Source organism: Gossypium hirsutum, chromosome A10 (assembly GCF_007990345.1).
Source record: "Gossypium hirsutum isolate 1008001.06 chromosome A10, Gossypium_hirsutum_v2.1, whole genome shotgun sequence".
Taxonomy (NCBI): Eukaryota; Viridiplantae; Streptophyta; class Magnoliopsida; order Malvales; family Malvaceae; genus Gossypium; species Gossypium hirsutum.
In genome coordinates this window covers 1,246,964-1,268,965 of record NC_053433.1, presented here as the reverse complement: position 1 = coordinate 1,268,965, position 22,002 = coordinate 1,246,964, and the positions used below count along the sequence as shown (strand labels likewise).

General features: G+C 30.5%; 3 protein-coding genes across 3 annotated transcripts; 2 read left to right on the top strand and 1 right to left on the bottom strand.

The window, feature by feature from the left end:
• Nucleotides 1-492: 492 nt before the first annotated feature.
• On the bottom strand, nucleotides 493-3,752 carry LOC107925125 (gibberellin 2-beta-dioxygenase 8). The gene is made up of 2 exons (XM_016855697.2): nucleotides 3,252-3,752; nucleotides 493-1,175 (listed from the first exon to the last, which is right to left on the bottom strand). The coding sequence occupies exons 1-2, from the start codon at nucleotides 3,695-3,697 to the stop codon at nucleotides 620-622; spliced, it is 1,002 nt and encodes a 333-aa protein (XP_016711186.2). The 5' UTR covers nucleotides 3,698-3,752; the 3' UTR covers nucleotides 493-619.
• A 9,748-nt stretch (nucleotides 3,753-13,500) lies between these two features.
• LOC107924912 (chaperone protein dnaJ 50) lies at nucleotides 13,501-16,284 on the top strand. The gene is made up of 10 exons (XM_016855488.2): nucleotides 13,501-13,740; nucleotides 13,818-13,880; nucleotides 13,977-14,043; nucleotides 14,153-14,212; nucleotides 14,392-14,442; nucleotides 14,549-14,629; nucleotides 14,829-14,941; nucleotides 15,156-15,273; nucleotides 15,456-15,582; nucleotides 15,839-16,284. Exons 1-10 carry the CDS (start codon nucleotides 13,622-13,624, stop codon nucleotides 15,940-15,942), a joined length of 903 nt encoding a protein of 300 aa, XP_016710977.1. The 5' UTR covers nucleotides 13,501-13,621; the 3' UTR covers nucleotides 15,943-16,284.
• A 1,338-nt stretch (nucleotides 16,285-17,622) lies between these two features.
• Nucleotides 17,623-21,563, top strand: LOC107924901 (tyrosyl-DNA phosphodiesterase 1). The gene is made up of 16 exons (XM_016855471.2): nucleotides 17,623-17,783; nucleotides 17,873-18,052; nucleotides 18,137-18,397; nucleotides 18,475-18,636; nucleotides 18,720-18,780; nucleotides 18,877-18,953; nucleotides 19,037-19,294; nucleotides 19,425-19,514; nucleotides 19,617-19,751; nucleotides 19,925-20,074; nucleotides 20,287-20,390; nucleotides 20,481-20,534; nucleotides 20,675-20,765; nucleotides 20,871-20,957; nucleotides 21,039-21,183; nucleotides 21,287-21,563. The coding sequence occupies exons 1-16, from the start codon at nucleotides 17,769-17,771 to the stop codon at nucleotides 21,352-21,354; spliced, it is 1,938 nt and encodes a 645-aa protein (XP_016710960.1). The 5' UTR covers nucleotides 17,623-17,768; the 3' UTR covers nucleotides 21,355-21,563.
• Nucleotides 21,564-22,002: the final 439 nt, after the last annotated feature.

Here is a 22,002-nt window from a genome sequence, read left to right as displayed (position 1 = left end):
AATTCAATAGTTGGTTGTTGTTTTTTTGGTCTCTATTTCTGATATTTTATTGATTTCAAGCAGTTCACTCAATGTTCAATTTAAACATGTAGACCAATATGCTAATTAATTCTCAATCAAACCGATTTATTCGACCGACTCCATTCGGCTCCAACACCATGACAAATTACTACTTTGCACCTAAAACAATAGTGGAAACTTACTAACAGAATTTAGTAGCCCAAAAGTTAAATTGGGCTGAAAAGATTATATTGCAAATTTCTTGGGCAATGGAAAACCATTTAAAAGGGCTGATTTTGCTTTCAACTGTACTTATACACTTGAGCACTTAATTAATGTTAGCCTAATAGCATAACATAAACATGAGCAGACTAGGACAAATCTTTAGTGGAATCTCATATTCTTCTGACAGTTGAATTTGAAAAAAATATAAAAACTTATAGCATAATTTAACTTACAAATAATAACCTAACTTATAACTATATCTAGAAGGTCATCATCCATTGGATCAAGTGGTGTAGAACTTGATGTGTCTTTAACAAAAGTCTCGAGTTCGAGGAAAATAATATCGATTGAGTAAGCTTTATCTGATCGATGTTTACTCGGCAAATATTTATTTTTATACAAGAAACCTTGGAAGCCCTATTTTATAACCATAATTTTGAACATCTTCGCGTACTTGTTGTCTATATTCCTTAAAGCTAAACCTTCTATAAACCGAAGGCTTATTGCTACTACAACTCTCAATCACGGTGTCATACGATGGACAAAGGAAATAAGCAACCGAGAACCTTTCTTTCGTCGGATTAGTAACCGCACAATGTTGTATACTTTTATAACAATCATTGCTCCATGCTTGAAATAAATCTCCAATGTTTATAAACAAAGCTTCAGGGTTTGGTTTAACTGCAACCCATTTCCCATCTTTCACTAATTGTAACCCTCCAACTTGGTCTTGGTACAGTACAGTGAGGAAATCACTGTCTGTGTGTGGCATTAGACCGAACAAAGGGATCGGACATGGTGGGTATCTGTTCAACCGGAGATAACAAGTGCTCGGTAATGTATTTTCTTGGAAGAACGTGGATTTTTTACCTGATTTCTCTGCTAAAATTTCGGCTAGTTTTTGAGCAAGACTGGCAACTTTTGTAGCGAACTGGTGTAGGGATGATGAACTGGTTTAACACATTGAAAAAAAGAACAAACTAAATGAGTAAAATAATAATAGTTTGAGACTTATGATTATTGCTTTTATTTGTGAAGAGTCGGGTCCAAAACAAAACGGTGATACTGTATTGACAGGAGCCTCATGCAAAGGTAAAAAAAATGCCAGAGAGATGGTGGAACTGATTAGTTCACCCGTTCACCAGTCTACCAGTTGTACAAAAAAATCATAAAAATTTAAAAAAATCATTGAACTGGTATCAATTCCTTTAAAATCATTTTCGATATAGATATTTTAATTGATTCTTGATTCAATTAATCCAATAAGTTAGTCCAATCTAGTTCAAATATCATTGAAAAAACATTAACTTTTTGTTTGGCTCCAAAAATATATTTTTTAAAATCATTACGATTTGGTTAAAAAATGCCATAAAATATTTTTAATTTTGTGTTTGTACTTTTATTTCTAAGAACTTAGCCCTTCTATTTTTTAGATTTTAGATTTCAAAATTCAGATATAACTGTTAACATTATCAATTTTTTTTGTTAAATTTATTCTTGTTATATTTTGAAATAAAAAAAACTCTCACTTAATAGCTATGAAATTAAATAACAACGATGTAATTAACCTTAATTAACACACAAATAATATTATAAATGGATAATTAGACTAAATTTTAAAACATAATAAATAAATAAACTAAATTTCTAAAATTAAAAATATAAAAACTAAATATTCATTTTTCGAAAAATATTACAATATCTTAATCAAGAACTTTTTAACTAGCAATAGACTCGGTACGTGAGAAGGGTGCCGATACTGCTGGCGGATACATGGAAGAGAGGAAAAGAACATATGCATGCAATTGCAAGGTAAGGAAATCCTCATGATACGTTGAATGGTTTTATGGTAATAAGTTTTAGGTTAAATTCTGTCATTAGCCCTTATACGATGCATAAGTTCTGAATTTAATCATTGGTCATAATTAAAATATACCATAAGTCCTTGTTCTTTGTAAAAAAATTATAATTTAGTCCTTATGCTTTTATTTTCAAGAATTTAGTCCCTCTACTTTTAAGATTCTAAAAATTTAAGTCCAGTTGTTAATACTGTTAATTGTTGTTAAATTTTTATTAAATTAAAAAAATACTGACTTGGTAGCCATTTAAGTAAAAATAATGACATAATTAACTTGAAATTAACAAAAAAAACACTTAACTATGTTACTAGTTGAACCTAAATTTTGAAATCTGAAAAATAAATGAACTAAATTCTTAAAAATAAAAGTTGAAAGACTAAATTCTAAATATTTGAAGAGTACATGGACTTATAACATACTTTAACCTTTGGTCATGAAAATCCTTGTACTTTTAAAATTTAAAACTTTTAGTTGTGATTAAATGGCTGCTATTAAATTTGATATGACAATAATATATTATTACAATGTAATGCCATGTTAACTAGCCATATTATAAATGATTTTGTCCCTAGACTTAGTTCATATTCTTTAATTTGAGTTAATTTGACCCTACTACTATTATAAATGTTATGACTTAATCCAAATCATTTATATTTGGATAAAAATATTCATTAGTCAAAGGTTGAGTGAATTTTTTAATGGTTAAATGCTCAAAGTGAAGCCTAACCTTTTAGGGTTATTCACATGATGGCCAAACCTTTCAACATACTTATATAAGGATTTAACCTTTACAAAAATATTCAAGTGAAGATCAAATCTTTTAAAATGATTAAATAAGGATTAAATATTTTTAAATGTATTCAAATAAGGACTTCTCAAATTCGTATATTACGTTTCAAATTATGTTTTTATTTTATTTTATTTTATTTTTAAGTTAGACCCTTATATAAACATTTTAAAAGGTTTGACGCTTATCTAACTAACTTCTAAAATGTTGGATTTTAATTTAAGTATTTTCCCTTTTTTTAAATCACAAATTATTTTTTTCATGTTAAATTGGAAAAAAAAAGGAACCATATGCAAAGTTCAATATAAATGCATGCAAAGTTTCAAGATTGTAAAGGAAAAAAAAAAGAAAAAAAAGAGAAGGGTTTCATTCATAAATACCTGAAAGTAGAAGTATCACCAAGGCTAGAGATATCGGTCATGGGGATATGAAAAGCTTCAGACCATGACAGTAGCCTTAAACAAGTAGCCGTCGGCGTTCCCCACCTGTAACTACCGGCCGACACATTCATGAACTTGTCTTCCCTACACTTATGTTGAAACGGTTGCTTAAACACTTTGACTTGCTCTTCTCTCATCTTCTCCAATACATCCCTCGAAATCCCATGGTTCACCACTTGAAAAAAACCCCACTCATTAGCAGCCCTAGCTATATCATTCTTACACCTCTCCTTCTCCGGCCACTCGAGGCTTAATCGGGTCAGATCAATCGAAGGAAGCTCAAGTTCCTCCACCGCCGCCACCGCCGCGAGCCAGTCGTTGTTTAAAGGCTTAGTGGCGGCAAAAAGGGTCTTGTAGGTTTCATGGAATGGTGGGTCCGAATCCATGCCTAAGGACTGATGATGATTTCAATAAAGATAGAACATTATGATATTATTATTATTGCCCCAAATTCTTTTTAAAAGACATTGGAGACAAAGATGAATTTGCATGTGTTTTTTTATAGCACTTTTGGTGGAGTCAATAGATTTATATTGGTATTTGTTTATGCATTTATTATGTTTATCATCTTTCTACATTCTTCTTCTTACACATCTTTTAATATTATTTATTATTACTATTTTCTCTCTATGCACTAATTTGTTAATTTTCTAATCCAATCATATATATCCAATCATAGGTTTTTGAATTCTAAAGATTTTACTTTCCCATTTTCCTATATCAAATTATGAAACATAGATAAGGATTGTGAAAAGGTAATAGGATTATCTATTATGTTGGTATGATAGTGAGGGTGTTCTTCATTTTAGATATGACTTAGGGTTGAGTTTGGATGGATGGTGCGTTTACTTGCTGTTAGTATTAAAACAGCGGTGGCGGTGAGATTAGATACTGCAGTAATACTGTAGCGTGAGACAAAAAGTAAGCTAAACGCACTGCACCGCTATCCCAAACCCACCCATAGATTTGAGTCGCGTTAGTCACGTTGTTATTAGGGTTTTGCCCATCTCTTATAATTCACCAAGAAAGGTAAAATCTCTTTTAAAGTTAAAGAGTATATCCATATAAAATTATTTGTTTTGTGAAAAAAAAAACTTTCACCTAGTATATATGTTAATATAAATAATATTCTAAATCAATATGATAAAAATATCAGATCAATTTAAAAAATTACACGTATGACAAATACAAATATATTGATGAATTCAACTGTTGATTTGTTAACATATCAATTATAAAAACAATTACAAAAATATAAAACTATGTTAGTATTACAGCAATATAAGTAGATCTCTCCCCATTAATGAATAATATTAATCTTGCAACAGATACCTTCAAACCAAATATATAGGTTGAATATATATATATTTTGTATAAAGATATAAACATTTACTAATTTTATACTTGTGCGATGCACGGATTCAACCTATCATGCAAAATGTTTTTATACTAATATTATAGCTTTGTAATATATATTCGCTATATGTATATTACACCAAATTAATATTGGTAATTATGTTACTTTCCCACATATCTATTATAAAACTTCTAACTGAGTTAACATCACGGGTTAATTGAATATTTATTTAATTAAAAAAATAAAAATACTTTTATTTTTTTAAAAGTAATTTATATTTTAAGGTATTTTATCATTTAATATCTTTTATATAAAAAATAAAAAATATACACAAAATATAATTTGAACACATAATTCTTTAATTTTCCGTATTTATGTTTTACTATTCAACCAAAGCCTTAATTATTATTTATAAATATATTTGTTACATAATTTTATTTTTCACCCATATCGTGGATATGTATTAAAATGATGAAATTCGAAATTTCATTCATTTAATTTACGAAAATTAATAAGTTTTATTAAAAGTAAAATTAAGAAGTTAGTGTTTTCATTTTATTTTATTAAATTCGATTCTCATATTTAGAAAATTTTAAAACATTAATCTGATTGGATAATATTATTAAACTTTATCATTAAATAATTAAAAAAATTAACACTTCAACAATTTATTTACAAAACAATTTATAAACAACAAATTAGAAAAAAAAACTAACAAAAATCAAGAGTCCAATAATTTTTTATTCTTTTCTAAAATAAATCAATCAAGAGAGGCGAATTTAGGGGTTTCCCTAAAATGTAAAATTGCTATTTAGGCTCTTTAATTTAAAAAAAATTAAATTAATAAATATAAAATTATACTTTAACCCCTAGAATTATAAAAATTTGATTTAATTTTTTAAAAATTATAAAAATAAACTATAAAAAATAAAATTTCTTTCGACCCCTAAATAATTATTTTGGCTTCGTGATTGCTAATAAAACTTAGAATTAAACTATCTCCAAAAACAATTTTTTTATCAAAATTTAGATAAATTTGAACTTTAAATTAAAATGCAAATGGAGGGGATGTAAAATAATAATAAATGGCAGTGAATTTGACAGCTACAAGAGAAGAGACCCATGCAAAATGCATTCATTGAGTAGGACCTTATTTCCATGTCGGCTGTCATTCCCAACTATATATTACATATAAAGATCATAAAAGACAGTTTATTAAAATTATTATATATTAGTCCCTTTCAAAAATTTATTGTTATTAATGCTAAATGTCATTTCGACTCCCACGTACTATCACATTAAACTAAGTTATCCATATCAATAATAAAGTACATGTAGATTGTCGTACATATTATCACATTAGATCTATTAAAATTTTAATAAGTTAATAATTTTTTTTTCTAAAACAAGACAATTTAACTAAAATTTAAAAGTTGAAGGCCAAAATAATAAAATAAATAAACATAGGGACTAAATTATCATTATATCTTTCACTATATTTGGAAGTTGGTAAATTTCTTTATGAGCAACAAGCTTTGTTTTTTAGCATAGATTGATGAATGGCCATTTGGGTCATCTCAATGTTCCATTTTAGGCACACTCACATCACGTGGATTTGCAACGGAAAAGTGGCACAAATCTTCCTATTGGATTCTTATACAGGGATAAAGCACCAATCATTCATTGAACTTAATTAATAGCTTTTTTTTCAATTTAGTCCTTAAAATTTTTGTTGTTTATATTATTCTAAAACTTAACAATTTTTCTTGGTTTTAGTCCATGTGTTCACAAGGATCAAAATTAGAAAAAAAAATTGTCTAAGTTTCAAAACTAATGTAAACTTAAAAAAAAGGATCAAATTGAGAAAAAAACCAAATTTAGAAACTAAAAATTACATTTTCCTTTTTATATAAAAGAATATAATTGACTTTTAGTTGGAAAAAGAATACTTTAGGTGATGTCACACCACTTTTTGAAATATATATCTCCACATTTTAATTAATTATTGAGTGGAAAATTTTAAATAAAAGGATAACGCGTTTCAACACACTCAAACTTATATTCTTCTGCATTAACAACAATACTTATACCAATTGGTAATTATTAAAGAAAATTCTTAAATAAAATATATTTTTTTAACATAATCTTTTATTTATAGTACTCGATTTTAAATTTTATATAAAAATTTAAATTCTTTATCACTCGATCTAATCAGCATTATTTTTTTACAAAATCTGTAATTAATTTAGATATAGTGTGCTGCAATCAGCAATCATAAATTTCGTTCATTAAAATCAAATCAAGAATGCGACCCCTTCAAGCTGTGGTACATGAATATCCTTTTCTTTTCCAAGAAAGTAGAAAAGATATTTTAATGACTATTTTTTAATTAAAAGGGTAAAAATATAATCCTACTCTTAATAATTTTACCCATATAATCTCATCTAACCTGGTTAATATTTGTCTTTATGGCTATGAGTCTCCACCATGTTGTTGAAAACGTGCTGAGCTATAATATGATATTTACCTGTATGAACATAAAAAAAGAAAAAAAACAACAAAAATGGAAAATTAAAAGATGAAATTTGAAGTCAAGTATCAGATAACAACTAGAACATCACTGTACGTAAATATCTACATCTACCAATACATTTTAAGCTTATCTATATATCCTTATTGAAAACAACTATACTTAAGGAAAACGATGCTTTAATGCTTATATATACATATATATAAAGTAGTCATATACACCTATATATATAGGTGAAGGGGAGACACTGTGTGAATGCTTTAAATTGTGTAGTTGAGAGGAAGAATAAAGGACAGATATTTCTATATATAGTAAAGATTTCAATCATTATAATTATTGATGTAAATTATTAGGTTAGGCAAAAACAATGGTGGTGATTGTGAGCTTATGCTTTACAGAAGAACACGCGTCTTATGTGATTATCAGAGAAAATGCAAATGGCTGCACTGTCATGTTGTTCCAAACATATACATATATATATATTTATATCTAGTGTTTGAAATGGGAGTGAAAGATAAAGGGGAGACTTGGAAGAAGGAGAACCAAATGAAAATTTTCATGTAATTTTTGTGAAGGAAAATTTTGGTATACGTTTATATATACTTGGCTGAATCTACACCAATTGAACCCAATCATAAAAAAGAACCCATGGTCTCTGATATATAAAAAGTAGCATGTCTGTAATATACGTAGCACAAACCAGACTCACATGCAGGTTATGAATATTTTTATTATATATATATGTGATTTTTACAGAGAAATTCTTTGTAGGAGAGCTTCCATGTGCAATGCTTTGATACAAAACGACATCAGGATCCTTAGTGAAGGATTTATTGCTTAAAATACTTGAAGCAATGGGACTTACCACAATATATCCCTTTCCCTCAGTGTTATTCAATGGACACACTGACTTTTGTTTTGTTAAGAAGATACCAAAGGTTGCAATTAAAGCAACATGGCTTGCGGGGCTGGATATAAACAGGCTTTGGTTTTTAATTCAGGTGTGTCCTCCAATGTTATGAACAATAACTTTATTTATCACTTCAACTGTAATTTTTTATCGGTGAGTCCTACTGGATCATTAGCACAGGGTATGAACAGGCTTTGGTTGTTGATCGTTACCTAACATAAGTCAACTTGCATCTATATATGGAAATATATGTTGGACTCATAGTGATACAATATTATTCGAGTCACTGAGTTGAGGGGACTGGTGGAGAGGATAAGGGCACTGAGTTTCCTAGATCAGCTTCTCGAACCTCACCTTACCACCTGCTATATAATGGTGATGCACACTATAAAACTATACTTGAATGGGTTTAATAAAAATATTAAACGTGAAAAATAAGATAAAAACAAAATTATATTTAAAATATAGGTTAAGTTTAGATTTTAACATATATTATATAAAAATTGAATAATATAATACTATGTATAGAAAAAAATCAAGTTGTTCTATCTTTAATCTAACATGTTTTTTTTATAAATAACTAGGAATAATTTAGGTAAGTTTAAAATAAAATTTAAGGTTTTTCAAATTTAGGGCAATTATGTAGGATTTTTTATAAAAATAATATTAAAAAATAATTAATTATAAAAATAGGTCCGAGAAAAAATTAATTATGAAAATGGGTTGTTTTGAATAATACCTGTCGGGACTGGCTGACACAACACCATTCCTTTTCTCCTTAATTATCACTCAATCATGTGTTTTAAAAAAAAATTTAATGTCGCTACTATGTCAAGTGACACTGAAATATTTTTTTTCCAAAACATCCGTGAAATTAAAGGTATATCGGTGAAAAATTTTATTTTTAATGTTGTCGCCGATGTGCCAAGGCACCGCCTGGTCAAAGTAAAAAAAATTAACTGTGTAAAAGTTATTTTCATTTTTCAGTTTTTTTTTTCTCTTTCTATATAAAGTGGGGTTTGGTCCCCCTACCACATCATCCACCGGTGGGGAAAATAAAGTGCGTTATTTTATTTATTTGTGTGCGTGTCTTTAGTGTTGAAATTTTGGGAGGAAGTTTATTTATGTTGGAATTTTAGGAAAAAAGTGTTATAATTATTAATATATTTTTTAATTTTAATTTTTTTATAAAAGATATATGTTTATATTTCAGATTATTGTTAATTTTTATATATAATTTTTAAGATTATATTTTTGTTTTAAAGAATTGATTTGTGTTTAAGATGTATGTATAGATTAAGATAATTTTAGTGTATGTTTTTTTTTGTAATAATAATTTGTATATTATGATATTTAAATTTAATGTTTAAGATAATAAAAATAATATAAAAAATTAAATAGGAGGAAGATTTAATTACGGGGATGGGTTGTTTATTACAATTTATTTGTGTTTATATTTATATATTTTCTAATAAAGATAGTTAAATTTCAATTAAAAAATAAGGGTTATGGTAAATTATTGGTTTTTTGTTTAGTCGGTGATTAAAATTTTTATTGTTTGTGCAGATATAAAAATGATTTTTTTGTTAGAGCAACCAATCACACAACAATGATGATTAATGTGCTGGAAAAAAAATTGTTATTTGTTATTCACATGTATATTTATAAAGTTGCACATCATTTTTTATTTAATTGGAAGAATTTAACTAATGCGGTAATTTAATATGGATAGGGTGAGTATCATGTGTTGAGGGCGCGTGTCCATGGTCTGAGCTACCGGCCGGAAGAACGTATTATGCCACATTTGGATGCCATTAGGTTTGGACCAGCGACATTGATATGGATGTTTAAGTTGAAGGCCGACTTAATATCCGCCTTGGTTGAACGGTGGCACCCGGTGACTCACACATTTTATTTACCGTGTAGGGAGTGCACCATCACCCTAAATGATATCACATTGCAACTCAGGCTCTCAATTCATGGTAACGTAGTCACAGGTTCAAGTAAAGTGTTCGAACTTATGGCGCTCTACTATGAGTTACTTAGCCGCTCGTACGATGGTGATGAAGTTATGCTTACAAGTTTGAAATTTTAATTAATTATTTTGTGATTATTTAATTTATTTATTATATTAAATAATAAATTATTTTAATTATTTTTTATAATTAATCAAGATGTTTACAACAATTCCAAGTACTATGTCCACAAATAAAAAAATCATACGCGGATGATTTTTTAAACTATCTACTTGGAAATTATTTTTAATTAACTTGATAGGAAATAAAGCTAAGGTAAACTTAGTTCTTTTTCCTATCACTCTACTCACTAAAGAAAGAATTGTATGAAACAAGGGCATCATGTAATCCTGTATTATTTTTTAATTATTTAATTATATTTCAACAAATTTTTTTATATTATTGATATATAATTTTGGTAATTTTTTTTATACTTTGAACCTTAAATCCTAAACCTAAACCCCAACCTTAAATATGAACCCCAAATATTGACTCCAAACCCAAAACCTCGAATCCTAAACTAATTTCAAGGTTTGAGGTCGAAGGTCGGGTTCAGGTTAGAATTTTGGGTTGTGTTTAGGGTTGTGATCTAAGGTTTAGAGTTCGAGATTTTGAACTCAAGGTTTAAGATTCAAGTTTAAGGTTTTGGATTCGAATTCAAGATTGGGGTCAAGATTTGGAGTTCTGGTTTAAAGTTAAGGATAAAAAAATTGTCAAAATTATGTATGAATGATATAAAAAAATGACTGAAATATCATTAAATAATTAAAAAAGAATAGACTGGGAAAATAGTCCAAATAGACTTGGAAGCTCCAATGAAAAGTTTCGGCTAAACTCAACACACTCGTGTTTATCCAAACACCAAATTGTTGCGAGAATGATTGGGAAAAATGTCCAAACAGACCTCACTGATGCCTACTTGCATGCCTTAGTGCTGCTAGATATTTTATCATAGCTCATACACAAATTATATATTCTTTTAAAAAATTGATTCCCTATAACCTTGATTCAATCACAGTCGACAATGAAATGGTGGAGGATCAGTGTCGATAATTCCCAACTAGCCACCAGCCAGGAAGAGCAGCACATTATAGTTGCTTACCAATGGGCCATCAAAAAGTTTCACGTCCTGTCAATACCAGTGAGCTAACCAGCCAGCCTGAAACATGTAGAAATTTATTAGGACGTGGATCCTTTTTCAAAGGACCAAAACAAAAAAATCTGCAATCTATTAAACACACTGTTGCCTCCATTATTATCCACATGGAGGATTGACGAGTCTAGTAGGTTCAATGTTTGAGTGGTGGGATTGGGCCCCCCTATTGGTCCCTATATTTTTCATTGTATTCCCACTTAATCATTAAGAGTCCCTTTTTCAAACTTTTTGAATTTTAATATTTCTGGCACGCGATTGTTTGGCCATTCACCCATGCCGACCTGCTCAACATCTCATGTGCATTTGCCTCCATTTGGGATTCCAATTAAAATTATTCAAAACCGGAATTATTTACGGATTAAACATCAATGATTTGATCTAAAGAGGTTAATTATTTTAAAATTTAAATTTGTTCAATTTAAATTAATTGAGTCTAAAATTAATTTAACTCGTTTTTTCTAATTCTAATTCTAATAAAACGATCTTATTAATTTATTAGCATTTGTAATTACACGTATATAGAGTTTAATTGGATAATAAGTGTAAAACAGAATTCATGTAACATTACAATAAAATTTGCCAATTTAGGTACATAAACAAAATTAAAGTTCAAGAAAAGATATTGGATTGAGTCTTAATTCGACTAGTATGAGTATTGTTATTTATGTTGGAGGATATGTCTATAAATTGCTCTAAATATTACGTCAAACAAAACCGATATGATCAGAACTTATAATAAAATTATTAAAAAAAAAAGAGTTCGAGAAAAGAGGAAAATATGTGGGCACAAAGTAAAGGATTTATTACCATTGAGAAACATGATAAACGTCTAAATAGCTTAAACACTAATGATTAACTCATCAGTGCTAAGTTTCGGTAAACTTTGTCCTAACCATCATGCGCAAAGCTAGCGGGCAATCCCGATATAGCCTGCCTTTGACCACTATTTCTTTGAAATTTCCTTAATTTTTTTATTTAAAAATAATTTTGGTCTATTCCAAAAATCTATAATTTGAACTATTTATCCCCATTTTCCAACACGATTTAGAAAGAAGAAAAAAACTCCATCCTAAAACGATTTTACTTAAATTTAAAAATTAATTTAAATTTAAACTTTAACAAATCCATACTCAAATAAAAAGTAATTTAAATTTAAAAAGATTTAAATTTGAAATGACTCAACTAAAAACTCGATTCACAAATCTTAATACATTGAATCTTAAATGATCTAAACTTGAAAAAACACAAACCCTAAATGCGATGCACACTATACATCCACGAAACAACAATATTATGCCCTATAGAATAAAAGATATTACGTACTTAAGCGTATTTAAGTAAATGTCATTCAAATTTTATTGTAATAATACCAATACCAATTAAACTAAAACTAAATTTACGTATTAAACCATATTTATTCAAAGTAATTTCATACTTATATCATTCTATAGTATAGTTTAGTCCTTTGGAAAGAAAAAAAAGTTTCAATACTATTGGAAAGGACAAAAAAGTATAAATTAATGTTTCAATTGAATCCTCGACGTATTAGTATAATATTAATTAGGCCCTTTTGTTAGCTTACATGCTAATTTTGGTGTTAAATGGTAGTTAAAATATGATGTGGAATATGTTTAAAACATGTGAATCAAATTGTATATATATGTACTTACTGTAAGGATAATTTAGATCTATCACGTTTGAAAAAAAAAAGAAAAAGAAAGAAAGAACCCTCTTAAGCTTTACTAAAACAATTTTTTTTAAATACGTATTATTTAAGTTATTCATGTGATAAATACACAGAAATTTATAATTTTATCAATTTGTTTTAAATATGCTCATCTCTAATTTAAACTTGCATCTAAGTTATTTATGTGATAAGTATACATATATTTATAATTTTATATTTGTGTTTTTCCTCAAAAAAAATTAAAGGCTAGGGCGGTGAAAGGACATGATTGGTAACACATTGATATGTTGAGTTCTTAATTAAAACATTTTTGCAGTTTAGGAACAAATTTAAGATTGGGCTATAGTTCAAGGACCTTTGATGGAATTAACCCTCAAAAAAAAGTGGGCTCATGTTAAAAAAAAGATACGAACTATGAGAAGGCCCGGTAAATTAAGCCTACGCATATAAACCATGAGAAGGCCCAGCATCTGATGGACAACCAGCCCAGCTCTAAGTTTGAATAAGTAAATACGTTGACTTTTGTAGTCAAATAGATCAAGCGGTGCATATTTTTTAGTTACAGCAAAAGAAACCAGTTTCCATCTATACAGCAAAAAAAAAAAAAAAAAACCGAAGCCATTTCGAAGGAAAACCAGAGAAGGGAAAATCAAAGATGGCGCCACCGGGAACAATACGGTGGTGCGCGCTCGTATTGACGCTCTTTTTATCTCTCTATATCTCACCGTCGATCGCCATTTACTGTGACGAAGACGATTGTTATGATCTCCTAGGGTCAGCTCCCTCACTTCGAATTTATCTCTCTCCGTTCATTTTTTCTTTTATTTTAACTTTGAGTTTATATTTTATAGGGTTTCTCAATCTGCCAATGCCTCGGAGATCAAGAAAGCTTATTATAAGCTCTCCTTGAAATAGTGAGTTTTTTTCTTCTTTCCTTTTTCAAAATTCTTCGATCTCTTTCTTGATTTAATTGTATCTTAAACTAGAATTTTTATTAATTTTTCTTTTAGTCATCCGGATAAGAATCCAGATCCGGAATCTAGAAAGCTGTTTGTGAAAATTGCCAATGCGTATGAGGTAAATTACATTCCCTTGTCTTTCAATTTGTGCATTACATTGAATTTGAGATTTTTCTTATCAGTACTGTGAAAGCTAGTGATTAAAAGTAATGATTTTTTGGTTGCAGATTCTGAAAGATGAAGCCACAAGGGAGCAGTATGATTATGCAATTGCACATCCAGAGGAGGTGAATTTTAAGTTTTTGTTTTAAGGCATTTTATGAAATATATAATGATATGTAATATGTAAACTATGTTTTCGTTTAGCTTTGTCACTCTTCTTACTATCGTGGATCATTTGATTTCAATACGGTTGACCTTGTACATTACTCTGTATAATTAATCATCTAATTTCTGTTCGTTTTAGGTGTTTTACAATACAGCTCGTTACTACCGTGCATATTATGGTCACAAAACGGTGAGGATTATTTTATTATATCTGTGATTACTAAATATTCTTTCTGGTTCGGAGTAGGGGTTTTGGATTAACTTGTTTGTTACAATTCTATATGTGTGCTTTCTAGGATACTCGTGCTGTCCTTGTTGGTGTTCTGCTGATTCTTTCGGTGTTTCAATATTTCAATCGGTTGACAAGGTATAATCAGGTGAGTTACCATTGAGTATTATCTAAATATTGGCATTTCTGAATGTCAATCGTATTTGGTCGACTTTGGACATGCTTAATATTGGTAGATAGACTTATAAGATTGAACTTTTCACACTGTAACCTCTCAGTAGTTTACATGTTACACATTTGACCTTTTTTTTTTTTCTTTTTCCCTGCTTTCCCTTTTCTGGATTCAGGCTGTAGATATGGTGAAGAAGACACCAGCTTACAAAAACAGACTGCGGGCGTTGGAACTTGAACGCAGTGGAGGAACCACAAATAAGAAGAAGAGTAACAGGCAAATTATCAAGTATATCTCATTTACCTTTTTCATTTTTGGCCCATAAAATTAGACTCTGGTGTTGTGGCTTTGTTTACATTAGGCATATATACCGTAGTGTGGTTTTGTTTACATTAATCATGTATAGGGTGATGTGGTTCTGTTTACATTAAAAACACATTGAGCAACGGCATATAACACTTTGTTTTCTTTTTTAATAGAAATTACCATATTTTCTTTGTAGGAAAAAGGAGGAAGATCTCAGCAATGAACTTGAGCTGGACATTAAGGGAGCTGAAAAGCCATCCATCTGGGAATTAATTGGTGTCCGTTTCATTCTCCTCCCTTACACTATTGGCAAGGTTAGGATAACGGCTATTAAGCTAAAATAGCTGCAATTTTGGGTTAAGATTAGTAATTTTGTGAATACCAAATATGTTGGTTATAGTTGAGTGTTTGGTCTCGCTGTTCTTATATTAGCTAGAAACTTCAACCCTAGTTTTTAAACTGAAATTGGTTACTGGCTAAATTTCTGTCTCTCCAGCTATTGTTGTGGTATGGCTGTTGGTTCTGGAGATACAAAGTCAAACAAGCTCCATATTCTTGGGAAGACGCAGCTTACCTGACGAGAAACTCCCTCAGAGTGCCTCTTGATGCGTGGCTAAACATCGGTAATTATGCTTAAGTTCCTCCATTTTTCATAAAGGCAACACACCCTTTTAGGCATTTAAACGAGGTTTGATAGATGATAGAACCGTAGAATGAGTGAATGACTTATCAAGGTAGTCATATACTCGTACAGTTATATGTGTTGATCAACATAGTGATTAGTAATTTTGTACTCTTATACTAATTAGATGAATGCGGGTTTCATCCATTCCCTTTAAACTCGTATTTTAATCAAATCTTATTATTTGTGTTTATTAGATGAATCAACAAAGGAGGACCTTCTCCAGAGGCGGTTATGGATAAAGTCCAACTTAGATAGCTACTTATCAGAAATGCGGAAAGAGCATAAACGCAGAAGATAGGAAAGCTTTATCACATTGCTTGCTCGAGATTGTTCACGGAAACTTCTACATTCAAGGCAAAAAAAAAAACCCTTTTTACTCATAAGGTGATTTCGATTTTATTTATACTAGAAAGAAGAGAAGACAGTTATTGCTGATCACCAAATTTTGATAAGGAAAGCATCCGAATCTAATTCTTCTAGCAAGGGTACTCTAGCATAATCTTCTATATTTCTAAATACGAAGTTATAGTTTTAGATAGCTGTGTTGATGTTCTAGTAATTGCTGATCAGCTATATTCATATATGAAATCATGCTAACTCGTATCACTGATGATAAATTGTTTGAGTTACTCGTTTGTGATACTGATTTCCTTTTCTAGAGCTGAAAATCGATGAGTTTAGAAAGTTGTCATGTTCATGCTAAAGTTGAAAAATGTTTGGACATCCGAGTTTGATCTTCGAAGAGTGGGAATGTTCAGATGCTTAAGTTAGTAAATGACTCGAGGTCTTTAATCACTTTTTTGAACTTAATCATTCATTGTCACTGCAGCTCGGCAGTTGTGGCAGGTTGCGGAACTAAATGTGCTTTTGTCCAATCATGCATATAGGTTACGATAAAAAGTGTTTGGTGCAGTAATAGAACACATTGTACTCTTAAGGAAAGAAATTTAGTTTGAGTATTAAAGACAACATTGTTAGGAAGAGATAGTCACAAATTCCGGACATAAACCATGAGGTAAAAAGAAAATAAAGTTTTTCACATATATGATTTCTTCAATTGTATTTAAGATTTTGTACTTATGCGATATGTTATGTTATTAACATAGATTGGTAACTTAGAAGAATTGAATGATGTAGAATATTGGATTGTTGAAACAATGTTCTTATCATAACAATTATAATCTATAATCTACTCGAACATGAATCATAAAATAGAAATGAAAAAATACTAAAAAAAAGTACTAACTTACTTTATTTTTAAATCCAAATTAATTTGGTGAATAATTCAATCGAGCAAAGCAACTGCAATGGAAAAACATTTTTTCTTCGAAAATTAACTCGATTTAAGTTGTTAATTCGAGTTATCAAGTTGGATTATTGTTCACTATTGATTTTTATTCACCGTTTACCTTAAATCGTGAAATTTTTTTTTCAAGTTATTTCAAATTATCATCGATCTATCGTTGATCTCATACACCACCGATCTTCATCAACCATGAATCTGAATCGGAACCCTCCATCAACCAGAACTCCCCTGCCGTATGCTATTGTATTTGTGGATTGTACGTGGTAATATATGATTGTAGATCATTTTATATACTATATGTGATCCAAATATTACGCGATACACGATTATAATTTGTGGATTATTTATATTATTTAGCATAATGAATATAGTGTAGATGTGTAATGTATGATTGCAGCTTTTGTATTAGAAATCGGATTAAATTTTATTTATTTTTATTTATTTAAAATAAATTATTTTTTTTATATATTTAAAATGAATAAATTAATTTGTAAATGTTAAATTAAAGAGCAAACTAATTATTCTATTAAAATTTTTTATCTATTTCTTCTATTAAAATTTCTGTACTAATATATTTTAAGAGCTATCGTAAATAGATTAATATAAAAATATATTGCTGTTAATTTGTGAATATCATGAATTACTAAATCAATTTACATGCACCGCACCGCAGTCCCTGCTTCAAAATTTAATTTATTTAAAACTCAAATAAATCCCAAAAGGCCAAACCATACCACCCTTCCTCTCCAAAATACTGCGTCTGTTTCTCTGTTTACCTTCTTTTCCACTTTCATGCACCAAACGCCACTTCTTCACCCATGCCTCGATCTCAGGTCAATTCCCTTTGAAATGATTCTCTCTTTTCCCTCTTTTTTTTTAATATTCTCTTCTAAATTTCATGGTTAATTTTTTTGTTTAACAGATTGGACACTTGGTTGCTGTAAATAAGAATCTCGAAGAGGTGGCTTCACTCCCGAAGCTCCCCCTCTTTCACGGCCCTAATTTCATTGGCCGGAACGATGTTTCCGTTCCCGATAAGAGACTCAGCCGCAAACACATTGCTTTAACCACCTCCCCTGACGGCTCCGCCGATTTACTCGTCGTAAAAACTCCGTTATCTTAACTAATTTATTCCTCTTTTTCCTTCTCACTCTCTTTTTTTCATCAATTAGTGGAATTTTTGTAGGAAGGGACTAACCCAGTGGTCATTAGGTCCGGCGAGGTGAGAAAGAAGCTCGTTTCCCGCGAGAAAACAGCTATTAACAATGGTGATATCATAGAGCTGATTCCAGGTAATCACTTGTTCAAATATGTATCAGCTTCAACTGGTGAAAAAAAGAGAAATTTTAGTGAAGCTAATAGCAATGAACAAAGCCCGAAACTTTCTGGAAAGAGAATACGAAATCAAGGTCCCAAAAATGAAGAAAATTCAGCTGACAAATTGAAGGTATTAATTAAATTTGAAATTTTTTGCTTATTTTTTTTTCTTTAAAAGCTTTAATTTTTATGGTTTTTACTTGACAGGCAGAGGACAAAAACAGTAATCAAGAGCAAAACTCTGTCGAGGCGATTCGGGGTTTTTGCGTTTCGAATGATAAGTTACCGCATACATTTCGATTATTGAAAGTTCAAGGCTTGCCAACATGGGCAAATACTAATTCTGTTTCTATAGGGGATGTGATTGAGGTAGTCTAATATTAGTGATTCATGTTATGCATAGCCTATTTTAACTTCATATGTTGCTGCTTGATTGTTTATTACATTGTTAGGGTGATGTTCTACTCGCAGTCCTCTCAAATTATATGGTAGATATTGATTGGTTAATATCAGGTGAATTCGACTTTGGTGTAGTTCTTGTTTGAATATGAGCCTCTTTTTTTTTTTGCTTATCTGTTTTATACGGCTTTCATGTCATCCTTTGTGTAGCATGTCCGAAACTTGAAAAAATTCCCAATGTATTGGTTATTCATGGAGAAGGTGATAGCAGGCTGGATCTTATGAAGGTCAGCTAAGGGTCTAAATATATTATTTTAGCACGAGTTATACGGCTTGTGGATTTTCATGTTATTTGCTGCTCCTTATATAGAGAAGCAAGCCTACCAATTGGATTCTGCACAAGCCGCCCTTACCTATTTCATTTGGGACACACCATTCGAAGGCGATGCTCCTTGTGTATCCTCAAGGAGTGAGAGTTATTGTTCATACAGCAAACTTAATATACGTTGACTGGAATAATAAAAGTCAAGGTTTATGGATGCAAGATTTCCCTTGGAAAGATCAAAGTAACTCTACGAAAGGATGTGGATTTGAAAATGACTTGGTTGACTATCTCAGCACACTGAAGGTACCAAATTTTCGTACAATATGTGGATCTGAATACGATTTTGCCTTACTAATCAAGTTCGAGTAGATTGGTAGGCAGTTGTCAGGGTATTATCATATAATAATGCCTTTCTTTTCTGGAATTTTCATAGTGGCCCGAGTTCACTGCTAATTTACCATCTCTGGGAAACTTCAACATCAATTCTGCCTTCTTCAAGAAGTTCGATTACAGTGAGGCAAAGGTATAATTTTGTCTGTTCAACTAATTTCGTTACATATGTAACCAATTTTGTTTCCATCTCATAATTACATGGGACCATATAAACTCTTTGATAATTTTTCAGGTTCGACTAATTGCATCCGTCCCTGGATATCATACGGGTTCCAATCTGAAAAAATGGGGCCATATGAAGCTGCGAACTGTTCTCCAAGACTCTGTTTTTGATAAAGAGTTTCAGAGATCTCCTCTAGTTTATCAGGTATTGTTGTTGGAGTTCTGTTATGTCGAGTCATGCAGTGGTTTCGGGTGAATTTATTTTCTATATGTCCTCTTGTGTGTGTGGGTTCTTCACCATATAGATTAAGAGAAGAACTAGACGTATGTATTTTGCTTTTGTTGATAGCATTCTTTTTCTTGTTCGACATACTACAGTTCTCCTCCCTCGGTTCATTGGATGAGAAATGGATGGCTGAGCTAGCATCGTCAATGTCATCAGGCTATTCAGAAGATAAAACACCCCTCGGTATAGGGGAGTCGTTAATAATATGGCCCACTGTTGAAGATGTCCGATGCTCCTTAGAGGTACTATCAAGTCGGTTTTTCCTATTAGCCGTTCATATATGCAAGTGCATGGTCGTCCACCAACTATTGTTAGTTCTAAACATAAGCTAAAACTACTCACTTTTTAAAAGCATATTCTGAATTTGGTGTCTAACCAATTCACTCTGGCTTGATTTCGGTACTATTTCTCATTGGGTTTCTGTTATATTTTGTTATTCTACCTGGTTTTCTAGGGTTATGCAGCTGGAAATGCAATTCCGAGTCCACTTAAGAATGTCGAAAGAGGATTCTTGAAGAAGTATTGGGCAAAGTGGAAGGCCAGCCATACCGGGCGCTGGTATGCCTTTTTCATCCTTGGTGAAAGATAAGCTATAAATATGAGTTATTAGTGTTGATTCTTAAGATCCTATTTTTCTTGGTGTTTCAGTCGTGCAATGCCGCATATCAAGACATATACACGCTACAAGGGACAAAATCTGGCGTAAGAACTCATTCAAGCCCTACATATCATTCTCGTAAAAGCTTTTATTTTTCAAGATTTGGATTTCCTCAAAAAAAAAAAAATCGGGATTTAGCCCCCTTTACTCATCCGGATATCTGAAACTTTCTTCATGCATGCAGTTGGTTCTTACTAACTTCAGCAAACCTTAGCAAAGCTGCCTGGGGCACCCTTCAGAAGAACAATTCTCAGTTGATGATCCGTTCTTACGAGGTGCATACATCCGACCCGAATGTCTATAATCATCTCATAATTTGAACCCTCTACTTGTTTGTGCTGACAGTATTGACACTATGTTTTCTGTAAATATCCATCTAGCTGGGTGTGCTATTTTTACCATCTCGTATCAAAGTAGATGGTCCCAGTCGTGAATTTTCCTGCACTGATAAGGCAGGTTCATCAAAGGTAAAAATACCTGAATTTCACGAGGAAGATCATGCGATAAACAAAATGGCTTTTAACCATTACCATTGTTATCTAAATCAGGGTACCGGTAAATCAAAGTCATCCGGAAATCCCATACCAGCAATGACGAAGCTAGTTACACTTGCTTGGCAAGGAAGCAAGACATCCGAAGTAATTCAATTGCCTGTACCATACGAACTCCCTCCTGAACCATATTCATCCCAAGGTTCCTACAGCTTTTATCTCATGCCATCATCACCTTCAATCTTTATAAACTGCGTTTTGTAGTTCATCTAACGTATATACATATACACACATTCACTGTACAGATATTCCATGGTCATGGGACCGGCGATACAGTAAGAAGGATGTTTACGGTCAAGTTTGGCCTCGATAAGTTCAACAGTAGTGCTGTTTAAATGAATCATCATCTTCATTGTTGATTTCTTTTAGATTTTTGCCCATATGGATTTTGTATAGTGTAGGGCTAAACAAAAACCAAGAAAATTGAAAACTGTAGTTTCATTTGGTTTTGGTTTGGTTAGTTGGGTTTTTATTTACAAATTAAAAATTGTAATTATTTAATTAATTCGAAATTTATTTTTAGATTTTTTTATAATATAAAGCATATAACGTTTAAATTAGTGAAATTACCTTTAAAATATTATATAAAAATGAATTTTCAAAAACATATAATATTATATAAAATATTATTCTTACTAATTATCTTGTTTATCAAAATTTACAATTTGTAAGATATGGCCTAAAAGTTTCTTGATTATTTCTCTTGAAAACAAATGATTTTCTTTAAAGTAAAAACAAATGATAATATATATATAATATTCCTAATAAAATTCATTTTTGTAAAATTTATGGTGAATGACAAATTATTATAGATCATCCTTTTTTCTAATAAAAGAAATAAATAAATAAAGGGTAAAAATTGTTGATAAATCGAGTTAAAAATAAAGATATATCAATAGAATTTAGAATCCAATTTCTCATTCTTTAGATATAAACATATTTTCAATTTGATTCAAAAATA